General features: G+C 41.1%; 1 protein-coding gene across 10 annotated transcripts in view; it reads left to right on the top strand.

Moving 5' to 3' along the window:
• Positions 1-23,415, top strand: part of SPNS3 (SPNS lysolipid transporter 3, sphingosine-1-phosphate (putative)) — a 35,251-nt gene extending 11,836 nt beyond the window's left edge. For 4 of the 10 annotated variants that reach the window (XM_053961184.1, XM_053961186.1, XM_053961187.1 and 1 more), the window contains exons 3-13: positions 860-914; positions 7,521-7,586; positions 8,060-8,196; positions 8,740-8,891; positions 9,767-9,833; positions 10,588-10,778; positions 12,707-12,859; positions 15,944-16,133; positions 18,810-18,875; positions 20,064-20,162; positions 22,748-23,415. In XM_053961184.1, coding sequence (XP_053817159.1) covers positions 8,077-8,196; positions 8,740-8,891; positions 9,767-9,833; positions 10,588-10,778; positions 12,707-12,859; positions 15,944-16,133; positions 18,810-18,875; positions 20,064-20,162; positions 22,748-22,915 — 1,206 coding nt within the window. In that variant the 5' untranslated portion in view covers positions 860-914; positions 7,521-7,586; positions 8,060-8,076 and the 3' untranslated portion in view covers positions 22,916-23,415. Of the gene's footprint in view, positions 1-859; positions 915-4,168; positions 4,377-7,520; positions 7,587-8,059; positions 8,197-8,739; positions 8,892-9,766; positions 9,834-10,587; positions 10,779-12,706; positions 12,860-15,943; positions 16,134-18,809; positions 18,876-20,063; positions 20,163-22,747 lie in introns of those variants that run through there. The other 6 variants (XM_053961181.1, XM_053961189.1, XM_053961190.1 and 3 more) reach the window with 4 other exon arrangements.
• Positions 23,416-24,128: the final 713 nt, after the last annotated feature.

The following is a 24,128-nucleotide window of genomic DNA, read 5'->3' as shown; positions in this document are numbered from 1 at the left end:
TAAACCCAGCATTTATTGAAACTCACAGAATGAGAATCTTCCTAGCAGACATTTTCCAATTAAGTGTATAGTGGACCAGGTGGTTTTCTTGAAGTTTTTGGTAGTAGTGGACTACTATAAAGATTGTTAGTCTGGAAGATATAGACAGACACTCAAATTAAATAATGGCTCACACATATAGTTCTGCCTGCAAAGGTGAGGAAAAACTGTCAGCAGTCTAGTTTTGATTTTCAGGTACTAAATTTCATGCTAAAATACTAAATATTTTCTAACAGCTTTTGACATCATTAGCAGTTGCTACCTGAGTGTTAATCATGGCTAATGTAGCTGCAAGCACCACACAGAGATGGAGCAGATTCAACCAAGTACAGGTGCAGAATTTCTCAAACTTCCCTTGGAAGGGGAGTGCTTAGGCTCCCTCCCTCTCAGCTCTGTATTCCAAGGCAATAACAGCTTGGCAAATGTGCATCAGTCTGGAGGGCTGAAAGGCAAGAAAAATATACACATTAGTTGATGAGTCATCTCTGGAGTTTTGTAATATAGCCTTTTATGAGAACAGGATCAAGTGTTGATTCTGTAATAAATCTGTAACTGAAAATTATGCTACTTTTATATACATGATTACATTTCTTGAGTCGCCTGCTCTCCTGTCAGGCTGGTCACTGCTTGGTTTGAGCTGTCAAACTGCTGCCCCTCCAGACATGCAGCCCTGGTGTTCATGGCTCACTCCAAGTCTGTCTTTATGTTTTAGCACTGCAGACTGGGTTCAAAACCAAAGTGAGTTACTGTGCAGCCTTTGTACAAGTAGTGACGAACCTTAAACCCCCACAGCCTCTTGCCTTAATGTCTCACTCTGCAGCTCTTTTGCAGTCTCTAGAATTATCGTTGAATCTCCTTGCAGTGGAATATTTCAGGTGGGTCTGGACATGCATTTATTGAGCTATCTACCAGAATGATGTTAAATGTCACTTTTTTGATCTTGTCAGACACTAAAATGATTAAGTTGTGCACCAGTCCAAATGTCAACTATTTGCAGAAGCTCATGATTTATGAATTTGCTTCCATCACAACAGGCTTAAAATACATACACCTTAAAATGCAGGCTAGTCTTATATGTTCTGCATTAAATGCATGCTTGTTGGTTCTAACTATATTGCATACTTGCAAATACACACATATATATATATATATATACACACATATACTTATATATATATAAATATAAATATATATACTTGCAAATACACACAAGTATGTATTTTCTTTTGGTTACTTTATGTTCTCTCTCTGGGTAATGCATGAGAGAGATACCAAAAGCAGCTTATTTCTTTCTTCCTAAAATCAGTATTGTTAGCTGTAGTCAACAATGAATATTATTTTCATATTTAGTTTTTCACAGATTTTGTTGCTGTTTGCTATTCAGTGGCTTAATAAGCTTCTTTTGTTTACATGTATGGAAATGGTTTGGAGTGAATCCGGATAACAAAATATTTTCAATTTATATCTTTCTGACATCTTGGTTCACTATTAATGCCCCTTCTGATGCAGCTTTCTGGGAAAGCTCTGGCAAACTTCCAAAGCTGTTCACGGATGTGGCAGCATCCACCATTAGAGGATATTTGGATAAATAAATACATTCGAAGGCATTTTGTAGTAAATACTTGGAAATCCTTTCAGGGAAAGCTGGAAGCTCTCACATCAGTTGAGTGTAAGCTGTTCTAGCGGGATTCAGGCATGGCACATTTTTTGGCCTGCTGAGGATCAGCCAACCACTTTAACTATCACCAAACATCTCTATTCCTCTGGGGGGTCTCAGTTGCCTCTGTCAGGTTCAGTCATCAAAACAACTTTTGGTACCACAGCCAGATTCCAAATGGTGTAAGAAAATATGTTACTCTATGGCAGGACTAGTGCCAAACATGAGAATAACGAGGTTCTGACTTGCTGCTCTCTTGGGAGGGTTTAACTGCATGGCACAGCTATGACATCTCGTGCTCAAATGAACCACCAAGAGCTTCTGAAGGAGTATGACAGGCATAAAAAGCTGCTTTTTATATTGCATGGGCACCTGGCACCGACAGGGTAAGCAGTGGAGGCAAACACTGCACTTTGTTCCAGGAAAGGAACTGCCTGACTGACAGAACAAATAAGGAAAAATTTTAATTGGCTATAATGAAGTGAGCTGTGATCTTGCCTGACAAAAGTCGACTTGTATTGCATAGTGGCATTCTCTATGCCCACAATGGGGATTGTCACAAACTTTTGGTGGAAGATTTTGGTGCAGAGTGGTCTGGGCAAACATGAAAATTGTGGTTGGAGAATAGGACAAGCATGCAGTTAAGGCAGGGTGGCTACCAAGGAATGATGGCTATAGGGGCTGAGGAAGGCAAAGTCACAGGGGCCCTTCTAAAAACAACTGCAGATTTGTACCCAGCAGTGAAACCAAGAGTGGGTGGAATGAGGTGGCTTGTGACATTGAGGGAAGGGAGAAGGGGGATGTCTAGACAGAGGTGATGGCACCAGTGGCCAGGTAGTACAGCAACAAAAAGCATGAAGTGGTATCTGGAAACTAATGAAGGGCAAAGAGGGAATCAAAAAAAGTGTTTAGAACTGATGGTTTTGTGTTTGTGAGGAACATTTTGTTTAATCTGACTCTGTCTTTGGAAAATTTAGAATTTGGAAATTCTGCTCTATAAAAGCAGAATCGTGTTCTTGCCACAGCAATTATAGTTAGAAACCTACTTTTTTTGGCCATGTCAAAACATCAGCTCTAGCAGTAAATCTCAGTTGAGTGCAATACAGGATATGCCCTGGATACTCCGGCGATGCTTGGATCAAGAGACATTTAAACTATCCAAAGTGAGAGTTAAACCCTGATGAGCTGCCCCGTGTGGCCTTCCTTACAAGGTCTGAGCTGTGCCTGGGCATCAAACATGGAAAATATTCCCGGGAAAGGATTCGGAGGCCGGACGGGAGCGGGCGGGGCGGCGGCGCCGCGCCGGCCTTGGGGCGCCACCCAGCGGCGCAGCGGGGTGGCTCCAAACTCGTCACAGGCCTTATTGATCATGAAATAGGTGCTTCTGATTTCCCTTTGTCCACGGCTGGGGTTGGAGATAAAACTCTTATTTTCTACAAAATCGTGTTGATTCTGGAAGTTCTGAGAACTTCCAAGGAGCTCTTGACTTCACTGGGTTAGTTAAGCACTGGGATAGTATGGATAAGGTGACATTGCTGAGAGAACATCCTGTGGTCTATAGCAGAGAAAAGGGGAGATAAAAGAAACAGAAGGTAGAATTAAATACTCGTGTTGAGCACGTGGAAGCAAAGAAGTCTGCATTTTGCAAAAGGGCCAAGAATGGTAGGTGCTATTTTGTTTTTCAGTTAGTCTAAAGTGTGAAATACCCAGTTCTTAAAAAAAGCCCAACCACAGACCTGTGTCTTCATGCATGAGTCATAAACCATAGCAGTCCTTTTCCTTAACACTCATAAACTCTTAGAGTTTGCTGGTAATTTTCACTTTAAATTTTCTTTTCAGAGTGCAAAAAATAAATTAGCTTCTGAAGTTGGTAATCCATAAAGTTGCTCAAAAGACATGTGACTGAATACTTCTAAAAATGTGAATGGACAGAAGAAAGAAGGCAGATAAAGGGGTCTACATGTGCCAAAAAAGCAAAAATGCCTTCCTGTGCCCTCTCCTCCTCCCCTTTTGCACCTGTTTCTTGGGGTACAAAGGGGAAGACACAGCCCTGTTTTAAAGGCTGATTGTGTTCCTTCCTTCCTTCCTTCCTTCCTTCCTTCCTTCCTTCCTTCCCCCCCTTAGCTCTGACAATTCACTGACAACAAAGAATACTGTTATTTTTGCATTTGTAGTTTCTATGTGGTCACTGTGGAGTTCTTTTATTTCTTGGGTGCACAATGGATTACTTTGCTTTTGTTTACATTTACTTTGCCTTGTCTTCAAGGCCATGGTCTGCAGCACTTTTGCAAAACACAGCACTGCAGCTTTTTTCTTTGTAAGTTCTTCTGACTGCAAGGAACATTTCAGTTCTTAGTGGCTGTGCTTCAGTCCGGAAATGACCGTAGTGATTGAAGTTCCTCATAGCCCCAACACATCAATTTTGTGTGAGGAAATGCTTCATCATCTCTGCTGAGTGTCTGCACTGAAAACATGCAACCCCCCTGTGAACATGAAGACACAAGCTTGCTGCTCCAGCCACTGTTTGAGGGACAGAATTATGGAGCTGCTGCAGAAGATGGGACACAATGTCCATCAGTGTCTGTGTCAAGGAACAATCCAGCAAAGAGGGATTGCCTGGTAGTTGCCGTGCTGTGCTTTGGGAATTTAGTAAATTTCATTGATTGGTTCATTGTGCCAGGTGAGAACCCATTTTCCTCTTCTAAAGAAAAAGAAATTTAAGTTCTTAACAGCTCTACAAATGTTTCTAAACTCTACAAATGTTTCTAAAGTAAGGATATGCTTTATGTCTTCTTACTTTTTCTCATTTATCTGCTTTAGCCTCTTGATCATACTCTTAATGAAACTTCCAATTATAAATCTGGAAATACCTAGGAGGGATTTATTAGATATTAATAGTAGAATGCTTATAAAAATAAGATAATAGTTTAAAATCTAGGTCTCTTATAAACAGACTTTAGCATACAGGGCAACTGGTCTATTTTTGTGGCTGGATTCTACAGAGGTGTGACTAAGGAGCTTCTCTTTTCTGTACACAACGATTTACAAGGCCTTCTTTGCATCTAGTAGATTCTATGTATTATTCCTTTATCTGAAAAATACTGATGCTATTCCCTCCATTACAAGTTCAAAAACTATGTGATCTTTGTGATAACTTTGTTATCCATGTTAGTTTGCTTAGGGGAGGCTTAACTTCCTTGTGGGCTGCTGGCAGTTGTGTGATTTCTGCAATTAAGAGTGGAACATGATTGTGGAAAAAGAATAGAGACCCACTTCCTTAAGCCTTCCCCCACCCAAGTTAGGAGTTCTTGTCTAATAAATAATATCCTTCCTCCAAAATATTTTTGAACTATTTTTTTCCCCTAGCTGAAAACAACCAAGAGTTGCTTATAGTAAACTGGAGGGAAACTATGGGGGTTTTCTCCCATAGAAATTGGGGTCTGTGTAAATTCTTCTATTTAGTACTACTCCTAAGCATCTCCCATGCTTCCAGGGATCTGATTTAGGAAATAGGGGAAACACTTGTTATGAGCTCGCTATACTTTACTTCTGAGTGGCTTGGGAAACAGAAATGTTTTAAACCTTGGAAAAAATCCAAAAGATAGATTACTGAATTTGGAATTAATACCTAGTTACAGTACACAAAGTAATTATTTTGCTACTTTGACCATTCAGAAATGTAGGACATTCAGTCAATATCTTTAAAAATGGAGAGTGTAGTGGGTTTAAGAGTTTGAGCTTGGTTTTTTGAGTACTTTTTAACAACACAAGAGGGAAGGAAGCAAAATGGGAGTGCATGCAAGGCTGTGAGTGAAAACCTTCTGTGTAAGCGTTCTGTTGTCAAGTAACTTTCCTTGGAGAAGGGCAGGGAACAGAAGGGGATGAAAATATCTTCAAGGAAGAGCTTGGATGCAGAAGGGTATCCCCTTGGAGGGTTAAGCTCAAGAAGCCATTTGGCTCATTCCAGGATTTGAACTATTCAGGGGCTCCTGAACCAGCTAAGAGCTTAAAATTCTCCCAACATGCTCTTGTGAGTGAGGTACCTTCAGGGACATGCAAGAATTCAAGAGCAGAGGTGGGGATAGTGCCCATGCCTTTGAAACACCTCCTTTAATTACACTATATGACTAAACCACTTTTTACTTGGTTCTATGACTCCTGGGCCATGGGGAAGTCTGTAAGCTGCAGTTTATACCACACCAATATACTGACTGTTCACCTGCTAGAATTCAGTGCCACTGCAGAATTCTTGCAACAGTGCATTTGAGTTTGGCTGTCCAAGAGTATGACCATGTTGTTAGATATTAGCTGACAGGAAAGGGAGGCAGGGGTGGTTTGAGTATCTGCTTAGAAGTAAACTGGCAGCAGTTACAAAGTTGTGGTTTCCGGATAGTTTTGCTCTCAGGCTTTGACAGTATTTGCATCACAGAAAACAAGCTCTTCCCCTTAATTGTCTGCTGACTTCAGTTTGTTGAAACTAGTGACCATGCAGACCTTTCCTCTCTTTTCTGTCCACCAAACTGTTCAAATCAATGCTTTTTAATTTCCCAGGAACTGGCAGGGTCAGTTATTTTAGTTATCTGGAGGACATGACATTTTAATGGTGCTCAGTATGAATGCTAGTTCGAGATGAAGTTGTGGTTCTGTTCAAGTCTTGTTAGCTGTGATTTGTTCTAAATACTCCACAAGACCAAACCTGAATTCCTCTAATACAGTATTTCTTTGCATTGATCACTGGCTGCCAGAAAGGAAGGATATAATTGATTGTCCTGTTTTAGTGATGCAAAATATTTGAATGAAATCTTGTTTAAACTTTTGAAACCATTAGGAAACCCCCAAATGTAAAATATGTTCAAGAGTCACTGAGAAACAGCTGTAAACCACTGGAGCTACTGTTAGGCTGGACCTTGATCTACAGTGACTTGAAGTGACATCAGTAAATAGTGATGACTGATGCTGCAGCCATGGGGACTGTGGGAGAACATGGATTTATCTTTAAATTAGCTGGTCCCACACTGCTTTTAAGTGGCTGGAACAGTTTAGTTCATGGCACAACATGTAAAACACAGTGTGGGAGAAGGGGTGCCTCTTGCTGACCTCACCCACTCCCTTTTGCTGCAGATGAGCTCTTGTGAGCACAGCAGGCAAATTACACAGAACTTGTTCTCTTAAGTGGTGGTGGTTTTGTCCTCTTAACAATGTTATGACTATCTATTTTGACAAAATTGAAGTAGCATGAGAAGTGAATGTCTTTTTAAATTGATATCTTTCAAAACTGGAGTACAGGTATACTTTTTCAAAGCACTATCTTCTATTTTCAGTTGGTTTTCAGTGGTGTAAATCGGAAATACAAGATAGGTGAGATGGAAGTTCTGCAGCTGTGGCATGGTATAGAGAAGAAAACAACCTTTTTGTCTGAACATCCACTATTTTGTTCTACATCATGTCCATTGAACTCTAATTTTTTTATGTTCTTAGGTGCAAAAGAAGCAGAACAGGAGTGGTTGAAACAGTGGGTAAACTGACTCTCCTAAGACCCATATAGTTTATAGTTTATATATATAGTTTATATATATATATATATATATATATATATATATATATATATATATAGTTTATAGTTTATATATAGACCCATTAATTTTATCTATAGTGATAAGAATTTTTAATTCTCTGTGCATCTTGTGCTTGTGGTAGAGTAATGGCTTACATCTAAACTAAAATCTAAATGTGCTGCAGTTCTTGCAAGCCCTGTTTTTAGGTTGGCAGTTACCAGGATTAAGTAGGGTGCTTTGCTGTCATTCAATGTCTGCCTCTGTTGCAGGGATCCTGTTGGATATACAGAAATACTTTGGGCTCAGCGATGGGAAGACAGGTCTACTGCAGACAGGTAATAAAATCTCCTCAGTTCAGAGAGCTGACTCTGCCTTACTCCTCTATGGTCTGCTCCTAAAACACAGTCCAGTTGCTTAGCTCTTCTAGTTCCTCCTTGTGTGTGGTATTGCTCACTTCCACATGTGGGCAGGCTGACTATAATGCAAAACTGAAAGTCCTTCAAAAATCCTACAGTATGTGAATCACAAAAGATGAAGGGTTTCTCAAGAAATACAGAAGTTGAGTTATTCACATACATTCACATGGTTTAATTCAATTCACATCAATTCACATACATTTTATTGTTGTATAGGTATTTTGAGTATGCATTTGTCTTTTTCCAAATATCAATCCTCCTTCTAGTCCTAGAAACTCAATCTGCCTTTAAGCCCTGTCCTAAAAATAACCTGAGTTTATCTGAGGGCTGAGTAGTACATATGACAAAAATAATTAGATAAATATTGTCTTTGTTCATTGTTGGATTTTCAGTCTTCACCTTGTGTTACATGCTGGCTGCCCCCATCTTTGGATACCTCGGAGATCGCTACAACAGGAAGATCATCCTTGGAGCTGGTATTTTCTTCTGGTCTGGTGTGACCTTGGGGAGCTCATTCATCACTGAGTTGGTATGCTGCTTTTTTAGAAGGTGCTTTGAAAATAACCTGCATACATCTTGCAGGATTTGATAGAATCCTTCTCTAATCATGTTTGGAAAAGCATCAGTGACCACTCATTTCCCGAGCCTTAAGCCAGGACTAAATATCCTCCATGCAGGAATGCCTTATAGAACTCTGGAGTCCAGTCTAGGCAATAGAGAACCCAGATCCCACATTATTGTTGGGATTGATGGGGTTTTATTTTTGTCCAGAATGTTTTTTGTTTATGACCTTACAGTGTCGCAGTTTGTTGGTTACATGTGCTCTATCCACCCTGCCCTGAAATTCCCTCTGGGTGTCTCTCTGAGAAGTCACTGCTGTGCCAAAAGAGAAGGCCAAGTAGTGAGATGTGAGGGGAGCAGGTGTGAGTGGAGGGAATACAGACACAGGCAAAAGGCAGTTGAATTCTGATTTCCTCTGGTAGATTTCATCCACTAAAATGCCCCTTTTTAACAGTAAGCTTTCTTTCTTGCATGGACTTTTTTTGACTATAATAATGTCTTTTCCCTGCAGCATTATAGGTTATTTGTTCTTTCAAGAGGATTGGTTGGCATTGGCTCTGCCAGTTACTCCACTATAGCACCTACCATCATTGCAGACCTGTTTGAGGAAGGAAAAAGGACCACAGTGTTATCTATCTTCTACATCTTCATTCCAGTGGGAAGGTTGGTTTTCTTGCAGTGGCCTTTTGAAATTCTGTCTGACCACACCTGCAATTCAATATCCCCTGAGCCCTAATCAGATTTATTTTATGTATTTCTTCATTGGCTCTTACAAAGGGATTTGTCACTTCCTTGGCAAGTTTGAATAGAACTGATTAGGTATATTTCTCTACTTACCTTGAGAAAAATTCGCTTTTTCCCCCTAACATTTTTAGGGAGAGTCTAGACTGGAAAATCTGGCTTTGAATAAAATATTGAATCAATTCTAAAAGAAGTATGTGCATGAGAGTATGTAATTTATTTCTGTGTTTTGGAAGACAAAAGCTTTTAGATATTAGTTTATTTGACAGATTTTCCAAGAACCCTCTATTAAATGTCTCCCAAGGAAGAACTGGTACTTCCCTCTCTTCTTTTAGTTAAATTGATATTGTATCTGAAGAAAAGGTGGAGAAGGGCTTTTCAAATGGTTTAGAGGCATACTCTGTATCAGAGCAGGCAGCCAAGGCAGGGCCCAGAAGGCAGATTAAAACTGAAGAAATTCCTGCAGGGTGTAATTCCTTTGGCTAGCACAGAAGAGAGTAGGTAATAAAATGTTCTATGGGCTCTTTGATCTGGGTTTGCAGTGTCATTCTACAGAATATGTTTTCCAAGGGGAATCTGGGACACTACTGTCATCATCTCAAGTCTGCTCTGAGGAGGTTAGACACTCTTTTTAATACTGGCTGGCAAGCAGACTAGCACAGACCACCAGGTTATTTCTGTTTATCCCATTGGAAAACTATGACAGACTGTGTGTTCTCCTTAGCTGGCAAGACATGTCATTTCAGCCATCCAAAATTCATTGGTGCTTACTGACCCTTCCTTTCTGTTGTTTGCAGTGGCTGTGGTTATATGCTGGCAGCTGGCGTGGCAAAAAGCACAGGTGACTGGCACTGGGCATTCAGGGTGAGTCACTCACTTTCATTCACCATAACATCAAAATCATCACCAGGGTTTGGATTCTTTATGTTCATTGTGTTAAAGTGAGCAGTGGGAGGACTTCCTACCCTCTGACAGGTCAGGAACATGGTGTTTAGGAGAAGTTTTCCTGCAGGTCAAGTAGCAGATTTCTGCCTAGCTCTGATAGGTGTAGGTGAAATTGTACAGCAGCTAGGGCAGGTGCTGATGTTCCTCTTACCTGAGGGCACATTTGGAATGGTTGTTACTGTATCAAGACCTCCTCAAATAGAGGAATTTGAAGGTAAAATGATCGTTATACTGGTAGCACCAGTTTTCTGGAATGCTGTTGGGAACAACTTCTTTATATACAAAATCAGCCGGCGCATGGAGGTGAGTGGGGCAGAGGATTTACTGGAGTAACACTGATGTTATTCAGGTAACATTGGTGACTGCATGAGTGATTCTTGTGTTTGTGGCTAGAATACTACAGTACAGTTTTGCTTATTCACTTTTTTTTTTTTTTAAATCAGAGGGAGGAGTGATCATGTATCTGTATGATGGGGAGGGAGGATCTATTATCTTTTCTTCAAAGTCACCAAAGTCACTCTTTTTCTTTACAAATATGGCCTAAACCAGCACACATCTATTTCTGAACATATCTGCAATTTTCTGATAGTCGTTCTAATGCAATTGGAATTGCTGTGGAGTTCTCATTATAAGAAAACATGTATCTTTGATCTAACCAACCTTGTGTCTACAGGTAACTCCTTGCATGGGAGGACTGGCACTGCTTCTCCTGATTCTACTGGTCCCTCACAAGATCCAGAGAAAGACAGCAGCACACAGAGCACTGAGCATCTCTGGCATGATAGGAAGAGCAGATGAGAAGCCAGATGCACACAGAACTGCCAAGACTACTTGGTGTCAAGATGTGGGATCACTTATCAAGAAGTAAGTGGTTTGAGCTACAAAGGCTCCCTCTGTTGAGGAGTCACCATTCCATTATAAGAAATATGTCCATGGAGTCCCACTTTGCTCCTTTGAGCCACTTGCTGTGTGCAAGAGGATGGAAGCACCATTAGTAAAAATCTCTCTTCCACTTTTTTACAGAAATGCTGCAAAAGAGATAAAAAATTTCTTTGCTTCTTCTGTCCTCTCATTTTGAGGAGGGGGAAGGGGGCAAAGTTATGATGGCAGTTTGTTCCTTTTTGAATCCAAAGCTCAACTTTATACTAAATTTTCCCTTCCCTACAGAAGCTAGATTGGTAAAAGTGCATAATTTATTTATAATTCTTAGCACCTGAGGAAGGTTGGATTAGCATGTCTCAGGCACTCTGTGGTATTTGGGAGCCTGCAGTGCATGAGGTCAGAGTTTGTGGGACCCCAACATGGTTTATAAAGTAATTGTCCATGTGTTTTGATGGGCTGAGCTGTGGCTGGCAGATGACATCTTCCTTTTAACCACACAAAAATGAAGGATGCAGCTGACCTGCAGGGCGGAGTAAAAGCCGGAGTGGAACAGGTTCCCTGCTCCTGTGAGCCCGCAGTCAGGCGGTGCCAGAGCGTGCCGGGCCGGACGAGGCGCTGGAGCGGCTTTGGGAACAGCAGGTGCCGCTGTGCAGCTGCGCCAGACGCGGCTCCGCGCTGCCGCTGCCGCAGGCTGCTTTCCCGATCCAAGACTTGCTTTCCTGGGACATCGTTTGTCTTTGGAATGCTCTTCTAGACGATCCACTTTTCTAACTGCCCACTAAATCTGCATCCTCTTTGCATCCTGAACAGCGGGTACACTAGTGACTGGTTTTGTAGGATCACAGTTTGTAGGCACTACATCCTGAAGTGAATAAAAAAAAAATAAATTCCTGAATCAAAAATTAATCTTTCTGACATTTCAACAACTAGACTATCTCCAAAGTTGCTTTCCTACAGAGATGTTCCAGTGTAAAAAAATATATTTTAATTTTCTTTTCCTTTAGCAATTGATTCCCATTTTCTTTTCCTTGGGCAATTGATTTCCAAAGCATAAAGACATACCACCAAAAAACTATGTGGTTCCACTTTTAATGAAGTCCAAGAGCACTTTATCTGTGGGAAATGGAGAATTAGGTTCATAACGAATCCTCTAGTTTGGTGGTCACCTGATCATTTGCAGCAGTCTTTAGATTTCATACATCCCTATTGACCTCAAAAGGGGTTTTCTCCTGAACAATTAATGACAAAGAGACCAGCAAAAATTTAATTTTCTCCTAGAATAGGGCAGGAAGGAGACAAGGTTTGGACAGTTTTCAAAAATGCTTCTCCTTTTGTCTGAAACTTGCTGTGGAGATTGAGTCTATTTTTACTCACTCAGGTAGAGTTAAGGAGTGCTTCAGCCCAGCCCAGACCCAGCCGTTGCTCTCATACTGGTTACAGAAATAGCTTAAAACCTGAGGCATTTAGACTTGAACATAGAACCCTTTCTTTTAGGTACTAAGCCATTAAATTCTTGCTCACTCTCTATTGTTATACTTCTGCTATCAAAAAATTCACAGCAATTGTTTTGGCAGAAGTTGGCATGAAATCTGCAAGAGACCAGGATTTAACATTAAATCAGTAGGTCATACCCTTTGCTCTAATTAGTACATTATTGTTGAATTTCATAATGAAGTATGATCAGAGTTCAGATATTCAAGGGAGTGGATTTTGATTACAAGATGTCTGTATTGTTTTGTTATTGCTTGAAATCCTGGGTGTTGCAGGTAGGTTTTCCCTTTTTCCTCACACACCATTGTTTCTAATATCTCTTAGGTTTTTTTTTTGTTTTGTTTTGTTTTTTTTTTTTTTGTGGTTTGTTTTTTTTTTTTTTTTGTTTTGTTTTGTTTTGTTTTGTTTTTTACTTTCAGCTGTAGTTTTGTCTGTTCCTCACTGGGTCTGACTGCCATGGCCTTTGTCACCGGAGCTCTGGGAATGTGGATGCCACTGTTTCTGTACAGAGCTCAGGTTGTCCAAGGCCTTGTCCCACCATGCCTCCAAGACTCGTGCAATTCCTCTAACAGGTGAGCTGTGCCTGTGGGAGCATACCTGGAAACACTGCACAGTGCTCAATCCCAGCTGGTTTCTAAAGGGGAAGGGAGGATGTGACTGAGCACTTGTGAAGGCAATGGGGTGTGAATATTAAATTACCTCCAGGTATCTGAGACACTCCCCTTTGTTTGTTTGTTTATAATCACTTGGTTAACTGGAAAGATGCTGCCAGCCCTATTTAAGTAAAGTGGGAAGAAGCAGCAATAGTAACAGTTGTGGGGGAAAAGGAGTAGCTTTAGAAAGGAGTTTCGACAAATGACTGTGCACCCTAAATTACTTAAATACCCATTTAAGTATATTTAAATCCCATGTTTTAGTAACTTGCCTATTATCTTCTTATTCTGTTTTTATAATCTGTGCCATGTTGGTGAGTTCATTGTGGCTCCCAGCTTGAAGAAAGCTTGATGATTTTGATGTAGTATCATATCATCACAGGATATTGTGAATAGCTGCCAGCAGAGCTCTGCTTACAGAGCATGTCCAGGCCAATGAAGATTCATGAACAGTATCAAATATTGTATAAGAAGGGGAATTTACACTAGTAGAACACTTTGAAGTAGTCATAACACACCTTTTTGCGGATCCTTTTTCCCCACTAAGGAAGAGAAGTCTTTTTCACAGTGTGTTTTCCAGAACACAAATATGTATTCAGTGTTCCTCTTGAGTCTTCACAGCTTCCCTCAGTAACAGTGGGCACTGGGACTGACTCCTGGCAGTGGTCTCCATACAAGTCTCCCTTTCTCCCAGAGGTATCCCAAGTCTTGTTTCAGTCTCTGCTTTTGTAATGGATTTCAAAGAACTAAGTGCTTACTGCGTGGCCTTCCCAGGTAAAGACAATTAAAGGGAAAAGCAACAATCACACCTTGAATGTATCCTCTGCTAATGGGATTTTTCTGTTTTTTCTGCAATGGAATAACTGAGTCAACTCAGAAGTGATTTCTGAGTTGTACCAAAACCAGATGGATTGAAGAGTCATCCCAAAATCCTTCAATGGGAAATGAATTGTCCTTCCGTGGATGTCACCAGTGGCACATTACTTATCAATGAACAGTACTGGGAAGGGAGTGAAACACAGGAGTCTGGCTCAGGATAGGCAGATGAGGGAAGCTGAACAGTGTAAGATGTTTGGCTGTATCTGTTCAGAGATGCAGTTTAAGGACTTCCTTTGTTAAGTTGAAGGTGTTGGCCTCTGGTTTGTTTTCTAATCCACTTCTGAATTATTATTCCACAATAGTGTTGTTAGAGCAGACATGGTCTTCAGGGAAGTGAAACAGAGCATCTGATAGTTTAACCTCATGTACTACTTCTTATAGGATGCTTTAAAGATAACCTTGGCATAAGCTCATGCCAGAAGCAGCATAAGGCTGGTTTTGGACTGTTGTTCCAAGGGCATGTAAAGAAACAGAATATAAACTACTATGTCAGACCTGATAGTGCTGGAGGAACTGAGCTGCACATTACCAGACCTGCCCAGGGATACTTTAAAGACATTTTTCCCTCTGGCTGTTCAGCAGTTTTAGACTTTGTTTAAGGATCAGGACTGTGTCACTTAGACTCCTTGGAAACACAGACTCAAATGGCACCACAACTGATTCAAGTCTCAATCCTTTCAAGGTAGATAAATAGACAGTGTGAAGTTTTTGTTCAGGTTTTTGTGCAAACACTTTCAAACAGATCAGAGAGATAAGTGAGCATTCTCAGACCCTAAAGGACCCCGCAGGAGCCTTTCCCCAATACTAGGCTTCTGTACTTTCCTACTCCCTGTCAACTGAACTGTGCTTGGATTTAGTTTTGGCCATTCTCTTTTATTCCAGCTGCAGGTTTATTTCAACTACAGTTTACAATACATGAATATTCTAAACACAATTCCATGAATGATTCAATCAACTAATGTCGCCTTGGAACTTGCCTCTCTTGAACAACAGTCTGAGATTATTCTGTCAAGTGACAATCTATAATGTCACTATCAAGCTATAGTCAGTGATGGATCAGAATCCTGAAGAACTTGCAGGGAGAGTACAAATTTTCTTCAAGTTTGTTATCTTGCATAGCAATACCTTTTTTTTCCTTGTAGAATTATTGAGTTCTTCCTAATCAGCCAGAAAGAAACTAAGAAGCGGATGTTCTGTAGTTTAAAGGAGCAGATCATGTCCCAGCTGGTTACTTTGTGTTGCAGTTAGAAAAAGCTCAGGAAAATGTACAGAACTTACCATGTAGCACCCTAAAATATTCAGAAGCACTTGTGCTCAGAATACATTGATCCTGTCCCTGCTTGCCTTCAGAGAATTACAATGCAGTAGCTGATCTTGTGCAAGAGACTTGCTTTTTCATTGTGGGGAGTCTCACTGGGACAGAGACAGAAGCACACATGCAAGTCCCTTTGGAAGCTGAATCTTCTAAACTATTCAGACATGAACTTGTGGTTCCTGAAGAACACATTTGCATTTGCAGACACACAAAGCTGAATGGTATTGGAAACTCTGTGTCCAGAAAACGCTATGTGGACCTGGCAGTAGTTACCTATTCAGTATTCTTTGAACTCTTCTGGAAGTGGTAGGTGTTTCCCATAGTCAGAGAAGTGACTCATCTCAGCTGTGCTAACCAGAGGGTTGTAATTTATATGTGTATCATTCCACGTGCTAGGATCTCTTCCAAGGCAGCAGATTGTGATACAGGGTTACTCCATCTGTGTTTCAGGGATGACTGGGTAGATTGATTCACAGGGTAACCACCATGACTGTGTCGCCTCTAAATCACAGCATGTCCAAGCCAGATTGTTCTGAGCAGAGCCCTCCCTGAGCCTGGGTGCATAACACCTGCTCTGTAAATGGGAAAATATCTTCTCCAGGGGATACAGCCACGATCACAAGGCCATAGCTTCAGCTGGGGCTTGGGATCACATCCATTTAGAAGGAGTGGGAGAGTCACATCAAGTGGAATAAAAGTCAACTTTCCTATTAATGATTCCTCTGAAAATACAGGTACAAGCTAACACCATTTATTTTTTCACAGTTCAGTTTTACTATGCTCAGCTGAATCCTTTGCTTTGTCACCAGCCTAATATTTGGAGGCATCACCATTGGGGCAGGAATCGTGGGTATTATTGCTGGGGCAGAAGCTGCAAGACGTTTAAGGAAGATAAACAACAAAGCTGATCCTCTGATCTGTGCCTCAAGCATGTTCATTTCTGCCCTGTGCCTCTACATAGCTCTGATGGTGGCCCAGACAAACATCCTTTCCACTTTTGTAAGTGACAATTTGCAGGATGTCTTTTGGCATCCTAGGGAGAATGGGAAGGGGGAGGAGGAGGCGAGGGGTGGCTTTTTGCAGAATTCTCTGCAGTCTTCTAGACCATTAAGAGGTTTCAGTGACTTGTGACAAGGTATCCAGGTAAGCTGTGGGCTTTGATGCTCCCATAGCTGAGGTCTGTCCTGTGAGAGCCACACTGGGCAGACAGAGCACAAAAACTGGGCCTGAGGTCCTGCAGAGTGCCCACACTGAAGAGAATAGTAACTATGCATTTAGCTCTGTTGGAACATGTCCCTTTTGCAAAAATGTAGTTAAAGCAAGTCTCAATCTTATGTTAATTTTTAATGCTTTGTGCCTAATTTAGTATTCTTATTTATTTTTGCTCTCTGAATACTTAAAGGTTGGTGTAGTTGGGACTGTAAAATACACACTGTTCTTGCTAAGAATAATTTAGCCTTCACCTTCAAAGCCCCAGATCACTAGCTGATCTTCAAAGTCAAGCTTTTGGCAATACAAACTGAAGTATAAATCACTTAAATTCCATTCTCAGTAAAAGGGAAAACAGAAGCTTACTAGGAATGACAAAAAATCCCTGTAAGAGGGAACTGAATGTAAACCCTATTTCAACTATCATCTGGTAACAGCTGGGGAAAGACTCCTGTGCATTTTTTCTGTGACTCCACAGCCAAAATCACCATGATTAACATGTAAAGTAAATTATAGTAATCAACAGTTCTCTGCAAAAGGGCACTTTTGCATGTTTTTTGCTTCTAAGAATAATGCTTGTTCAAAGAGGTTTTCCTTCTGACTCCTCAGAAATGTGTATTCCTGTGGAAAAAAACACCTTTACACCAAGAGAAAACACAAGTGAATTGACCTGTCTGAGTGTGTGCACACAAAGTAAAATGTGAAATGTAAAGATTGCTTTTGGATCCAGGAGTGGGGAAATGTGTATTCCTGTGGAAAAAAACACCTTTACACCAAGAGAAAACACAAGTGAATTGACCTGTCTGAGTGTGTGCACACAAAGTAAAATGTGAAATGTAAAGATTGTTTTTGGATCCAGGAGTGGGGATCTGAGTGCCCAGAAGAATTAGCCATTGCCTTTTTCTCCTTCTCAGAGTCACACATAGCTCCACTCATAGTGTGTTCCTCAGGGGATTTTTTGTCATTAAAGGTAGAGAACAAGAGTTTAATTTGCCAGTCTGTGTTAGATGAGTCAATCAATACCTTTTATTGGAATCTTAGAATCACAGAATCATAGAATTAGGGTTTGGGGTTGGAAAGGACCTAAAAGCTCATCCAGTTCCACTCCCCTGACAGGGGCAGGGACACCTTCCAGTAGAGCAGATTGCTCCAAGCCCTGTCTAACCTTGCCTCTAACACTTGCAGGGATGGGGCAGCCACAGTTGCTCTGGGCACCCTGTGCCACAGCCTCACCACCCTCAGAGGGAAGAATTTCTTCCTTATATCTAATCTAAAGCATTGTGAAGGAAAAGATGTCTGGATAATGGTCTAAACTAAGTATATCAGTGCTTCAAGGAACTTTTTTCCCCAAACTGGCTTGGAGAAGTAAAGAAATGAACAGAACAGATAAGAACCACAGGATGTATGAATATCCTAAGTCTATTATCTATATCTATTACCTACAGGATATCTGTAGATATCCTAAGTCTAGGATTCTAGATACTAGGTCTGGCTCTCCTTAGGAGAATGTAAGCAACCCCTCCAAAAACATCTAAGTTTGTCACTGTGCCTTTCCTAGGCTGTGTTTTCATTAACCAGGGACAACATCTTAACCAAGACCTTACCAAACACAGTGCTGGCACCTGTTGTACCAATGTGCCATCACTCTGATTAGTAGATAAAAATACTGTGCCAGATGCCATGTGACTTTGTGGCCTGTGTTTCTGAAGAGATTCTGCTTTCTAGCACTGCTTCACCTCAGTGGTGTAACTTCAATGCTTTCCCCAAGTCTTGCTTGGTCTGGGCAAGCTGCTCCAATATGTGTCCAGGGCTGGCTGAAAGGGTTAATATTTTCTGAGGCCTCAGCTATAAGAACTCTTCGAGTGCCCTACCCCTTTTCCTCATGGCTGGGTCTCCATCTGTGATGGATTAGGGATTTCCCACAGGACACCAAGGTTTTGAGACTGCCTGTCTTGGAGTCCATTCCTTTTTGGAAGTTCTCTCTCTGAAGAAGCCCTTAAGAGTACTTGTATTGGCCCAGAGGTGTTATCTTGGCTTCATTTACATCCCTGTGCACTTTGTAAACCTGTGCTGAATGTTTCTCTTCCATGGATCTTGCTTTTCTCTTCTTGGGTTCAGTAGTTCATAGCAGTTAATTTGGGAGAGTGGTATATGTTTCCTATTTTGGCTCTTCTGCTGAGGATTTGTGACTCAAACACCTTCTTTGATTCTTTTCCCCACATTTAAGATGAAGTTAGTGTTTGTAAGCATAGACAGGGGTGTTTAATTTAGAAGTAATGGGTATGTAGGACAACTCTTACATAGATAAGCACAGTCAATGAGCTTATCTTCAGTGTGCCTCATCTTCACAATATAGAAGGACAATGCAGAGTATAGTATAGTATAGTATAGTATAGTATAGTATAGTATAGTATAGGATAGGATAGGATAGGATAGTATAGTCACTGCTTTTTTTCTGTTTTGCAGATATTTATTGCATTTGGAGAATTGTTTTTGTCTGTAAACTGGGCTGTTGTGACAGACATACTGCTGGTAAGTGCTCATGAAACTATTTCCTTATTTCAAGGTTTTGACAACATAATATTGTTCCTAAGCCTGCTTCTTGGTGGCTTTCTGGGGACAGATGAACAAACTCCTACAGAGAATCCCCTTGTTGGCATTTTGCTTGGAATCACTGCCACAATGTACTGCTGGGCAAGGATGCCAGTGGCAATAAGGATGTGGTGGTGCAGTAGTCCAAGTTATTATAATCCCAGGAAGATGTTCTGATTTGGATGGAACTCATGCACGTGGTACTCTCTAGTGCTGCCTGTACCCATAGTATTTTGGGCTTCTGTACAGCTCTATGTTGTCAGATATCTGTTAGAAAATGGTCAGCACCAGAAACAAGGTCATTTTGTGTCTATAATCAAGTTTTCTGTTTGTTTTCCAGAGGTTTGAAAGGATGATCCCAATGAGGCAACATTGATAGTCCATGACCTATTAGCAAGTTCCCTTAGTTCAGAATACAGTGCAGATGAATTCCAGCTCTTGCAAGCCCAATTCATAAGTAGTGCTACACTGCCAGAGCATCAGGCCAGCAGTGATGCTTAAGGGACTCCTGGGAATTCCAGGACTGACATCACAAGCCAGGGAATAGCAGTGCATTATTTCATTTGGATTCTGTCATCAGTAATTTCTTTAGAAAGGAGTGATGTGAAAAGCACACATCTTGTAGCACAGTTTGTCTAGACTGTGAAGAGCAGCTTCTTTTTATCATTTCAAAGGTCTTTAGAGTTAGTAATTTTACCTGAGCTTTCACTGTAAATAAAAATTAGGCAACCTTTCATTTAGGTTGTAGATCCACAGTCACTAATAGATGTCTGTGTAAACCCTGGGGCAGATACTATGATTGCTGAACTACACAGATCATCATAGTCTTACCAAGTAGTTTATATGACTTTTTTTTTTAATAATCCATAATATGAACAAGTTGAATATGTTTTTTTTCCTCAGCAAAACATGCAGTGTACTCTTTTGTTCAGAATAACTTTTCTGTCTCCAAACTTGTAAACAGTATTTGACTATGAAATTTTTCTTACAAAGTTGCAAACAGTGTTTGAATATGAAATACATCAAAGTTGCTCTGTCCATGTCTCTGGGATATTCTGGAAGCAGCTGGGCACTCCTGAAGTTCTGTGTGTTGATGTTCCCTCTCCTGTGGGCTGTGCTTTGTTTCAGTACGTGGTGACACCAAGGCGACAGTCCACAGCCATCGCCCTGCAGATTTTGGTGAGCCATTTGCTGGGAGATGCAGGCAGCCCATACCTCATCGGGGTTGTAAGTGAACTCTCTCCTTATTGAATTTTCCTTAGGGTAAAACGTCTAGAAACTGACAGACAGACACTCACAGAATTATAGGCACTGCTTGGTCCAAAACCAGAAATTACTCAAATTACTGGCCCTGAGTCCAGGACACAGAGACATTTTTCTAAACATTTTTACTTGCATGAAGCACTTGGTCCTGTGACACTGCTTGTAGGCATGAGTAGTTCTATGCAGTGTATAGAAATTTACCGACTCATAAATTTTTAGAGGCATACATTTTTTGCAGAGACAGTGTCATAGGATGTAAGCACTTTCTGCTAAGTTTGTGAGGAGTTTCATGGAAATTAATTCAATGTGTTAAAACCCAAAACTTAGTTAAAATCTTGAAGTTTGAAGTCTTGCAATTAGTCAATGGTGTCTTGAAAATCAGAACAAAAGTGGTGCAATGGTTGTCTTTAGATACTACTCGACCTTTAAATCTCTGTTCTCAAATCACCTGGGCCCTGAATTCCCACATTCCTTGAGACCTGATTTCTCTGCTCTTCCTACATTTACTTGATCTTAGGTGCTTCTGTGCAAATCAGCCTCGTACTGCTTTCTCTGTGCAGTTCATTAATTTTAGTTCCAGTGAACTGTATCTGTCAGTCTCACTTCCTTCCTTCATTTCTTTTAAAACACAGTAGCTAACAAAGCACCCATTTTGAGTTTTCTGCTTTACTTGACATGGGAGATTGAGTCTTTGTTGCTGATTTAAAGTGTAGTTTGTATGAAAGTTTATTTAAAGAAGTTCACCCCCTGTTAACAGTGTCAGGGTTAGACAGGGCCAGCAATGCCCAAGTAAACTATACCTGTGCAGCTGCTGCTGGCCCAGCGACACAGGAGGTTCCCCTTGTCCTCAGCTGGATGAAACCCATGGTCTCAGCTGTATCATCTGTCTGGCAGAGAAGAGAGCCTCTCTCCCTGAGGGATTACCCCTGCTGACTTCCTTATTTTTTTGCAAATGAAGAAACCACTTTGCTGCTTGGTGTTAGGAAACTCCTGCTCTCACACATGTCTGACTGTACGTGTGTGGGAGCACAACAACCAACATCCCTGTGGAAAATGGCTGAGATGGGATGCAAAAATGGGAGGTACTCCAAAAGCTGAAATACTTCTTCTTCATTCTCACTGTGACCAATCTATTGATTTAAGCTTTCTACCTGAAAGATTAAACTGTTTGTGCCTCTTGCCCTGTCCTTTGCCCTCTTTGGGGCACGGGCAGAACTGAGATTTGTGCTGCATCCTGCCTGTCACTGTGTGCAGGACCTGCAGAAGTCACCTTAAAGAGCAGTTCTTGAGAGAGTGAAGACCAAAAAAGCTTATCCAGATGAGATTAATCTCAGGTAACCTTGTAACTTCACCCAGAACAGAGGTAATAAACCCAGGAATAAAACTACTGTGTGTCCAAGTGGGTTCCTGTGTACTGAGCACCCACATTGTCCTCTGGAATGTTCTGTGAGCCCATACACCAACACTTCCCATGACTGCTGTTGGTTAAACACCAAATCTTCTGCTTTCATGTCCTGATAGTGTTTCCTAACCTGCTTCAGCCAAACCTTTAGTTTAAAATCTGGCTGAAGAATCAGGGAATTTTCTTTTTCAGAGCCTATTTTTCTTCCCTCTGCACTCCAGAGATTTTTTCACTAAGCATTTTAAAATTAAATGCATTAGGTTTGTATCATGGCTATGATGCTTGCTGTAGTCCCTAGGTACCCATTTAGAGTTGATCTTCCTCTTATCTTCCTAAACTGTCATAAATAATCATAGAAACCCAGCAAAGGTTGAAGAGTCTTGTATTTATGCATTTCAAGTCACACAGTATATTCTAACATTCAAGAACAAATGTGGGAATAAAAATGACTGCTTTCACCATTTAACTTTTTGTTTATGTTAAGAAGAGATTTCAAGATCTTGGGTTAAGTGTTGAATCTTACTGAGTTTCTGGAAATCAGATTTTCCTTCTGTCTACAAAAATAAAATTCATGTGTATCATTTATAACCTTTACATCCTCATTCTCCCATCAGTGCAAAAAGCACCTGCCTGGTATTTTCTTCCTCCCACTTACTCACAATGTCACTCTGTAACTCCTCAAATGCCTTTTGGCTCAAAATCAGACCCCAGTCTTGTCTTAGATTAATTTCCACCTTTTCCCTGTCTTAATGAGTGTTGTTGCTTGTGCCTGTATTGCTGCTTGACTCCCTGTTTCTATACACTGGATGCCAATAAGGGAGGCAGAAGGTTACCAAATAGGATCAAGAAATGCCAAATGCCCATCCTGTGCTGGCAATCTGGAGATGGGCTAGGAAATGGTAAAATATGTTTCCTGCTGGAGGCACTGAAGGTGTAAAACAACATGAGATTTCTTGACCCTTTGGAAGCTGGAGAGCAGTGCAGTGCAGGTGTGTTGGGTACTGAGTTTGCCAAACTTTGGGAGCAGACTCTCATCCCTGTCTGCCTCTTTTATTCTTTTCAAGGCCCACACTGTAAAGAGTGTGTTTAAAGCAGGAGAGATTGGAGGTGTTATTCCAGATTAATGGCAGCCTTGTTCCCTCCCCAGATCTCCAACGCTATCCAGGCCAGGAACATCCCATCGCTGCAGTGGAGTTTCCGGAGCATGCAGTACAGCTTTGTCACCTGTGCTTTTGTTGGGGTCTTTGGAGGAGGCTTTTTCCTCCTGACATCTTTCTACGTCGAGGAAGATCGGAAAGAAGCACAGAGGCTCTGAGGTGTCTGTGTGTCTTTATAATTTTGAAACTCAGATGTGGTGACCTGCTGGACACCAGCCATGGTATTGTCTCTGTAACATTAAACCATGTTAATGTCTGCCTTATGGTAATGCCACATCAGTCTCTATTAAAAAGAGAAGGGCAAAATCCCAGTGAAGTCTCAGATTAAACAAACCTTCCACATTGACCAAAACAGACCACACAGCTCACAAGCAAAATTGCTGTTAGTGCAAAATGCTGCAGTACATGGAAGTAACATTCTTTACTGTAATGCATCCCTGCAGACTTCATGGAACATGAGGTTCTTTCTCTACTCTGATCTTTCTCAGCCCTGTAGAACCAGTCCTGTTTCTCTGTAGCACTTCTCCCTCTTCCCTAAAAGAAATCATGTTCAAAGTATAAAAGATTTAGAAAAAACTTTTGAATTGGACAGAGCCCTGTCCTCAAGCACCTGGATTCTTACAGCCCTCTTCTGCTCGGACTTGGTTTTCCAGGTACCAGCAATGAACTGTCCCTCAAAGGAAGATGAACTCTGGGGAGAGATTTGCACAGAAGCAAAGAACGTCCTCCCTTTTTTCTTTCCTTTTTTGCTTAATGAGATACAGCTGGGGAAAAGGCCAAATCACAATTCCTCCATATGGCATAAAATCCTGTGTACTGAATTTTTGGATGCTTTTGACTGCGAATCAAAAATTGCTCATGCATTGGCATATGGCAACTCTCCTCCCCCATCCATAACCAGGCCCTTGTCCTCTGTGGGCTGGGGAGCTCCAGAGGGTGTTTTACAGAGCTGTCACCAGCATGACTGCTGACCTCAAATGGGCAGGAGCTTTTGAGGCACATCATCTCCTGGAGATTAGGGAGGGCTGTAAGTTCTCAGCAGGATGAGATTTGCCTGTGGAATTTGGAAAATGTAGGTAGTAAAAAGAGTGTTTTAAGTTGTCTAAAATGACCAAGAGAAGCAAAACCGATCAAAGTCATGTCAGATTCAAGACCAGAGGGTTGTGATAATTTTATATATAACATCTTAATGGCATGCCTCTTCCTAATACTTGGAGGCTCTTCACTGTATCCTTAGGCCTTGGGTAAGTATCTCCTCTCATGAGCGAGCAGTAGTACCTGTAAAACTACTTAACTATAACTGTCCATTTGAGCTATTATCTCCAAAGTGAAGGGGATTTGGGATGTGCTATCTGCTGTCACAATATCATG

The sequence above is a fragment of the Vidua chalybeata genome, chromosome 20 (assembly GCF_026979565.1).
Source record: "Vidua chalybeata isolate OUT-0048 chromosome 20, bVidCha1 merged haplotype, whole genome shotgun sequence".
NCBI classification, from domain to species: Eukaryota; Metazoa; Chordata; class Aves; order Passeriformes; family Viduidae; genus Vidua; species Vidua chalybeata.
Note: the sequence above shows the minus strand (reverse complement) of the source record. Positions and strands in the feature narration are given on the sequence as shown.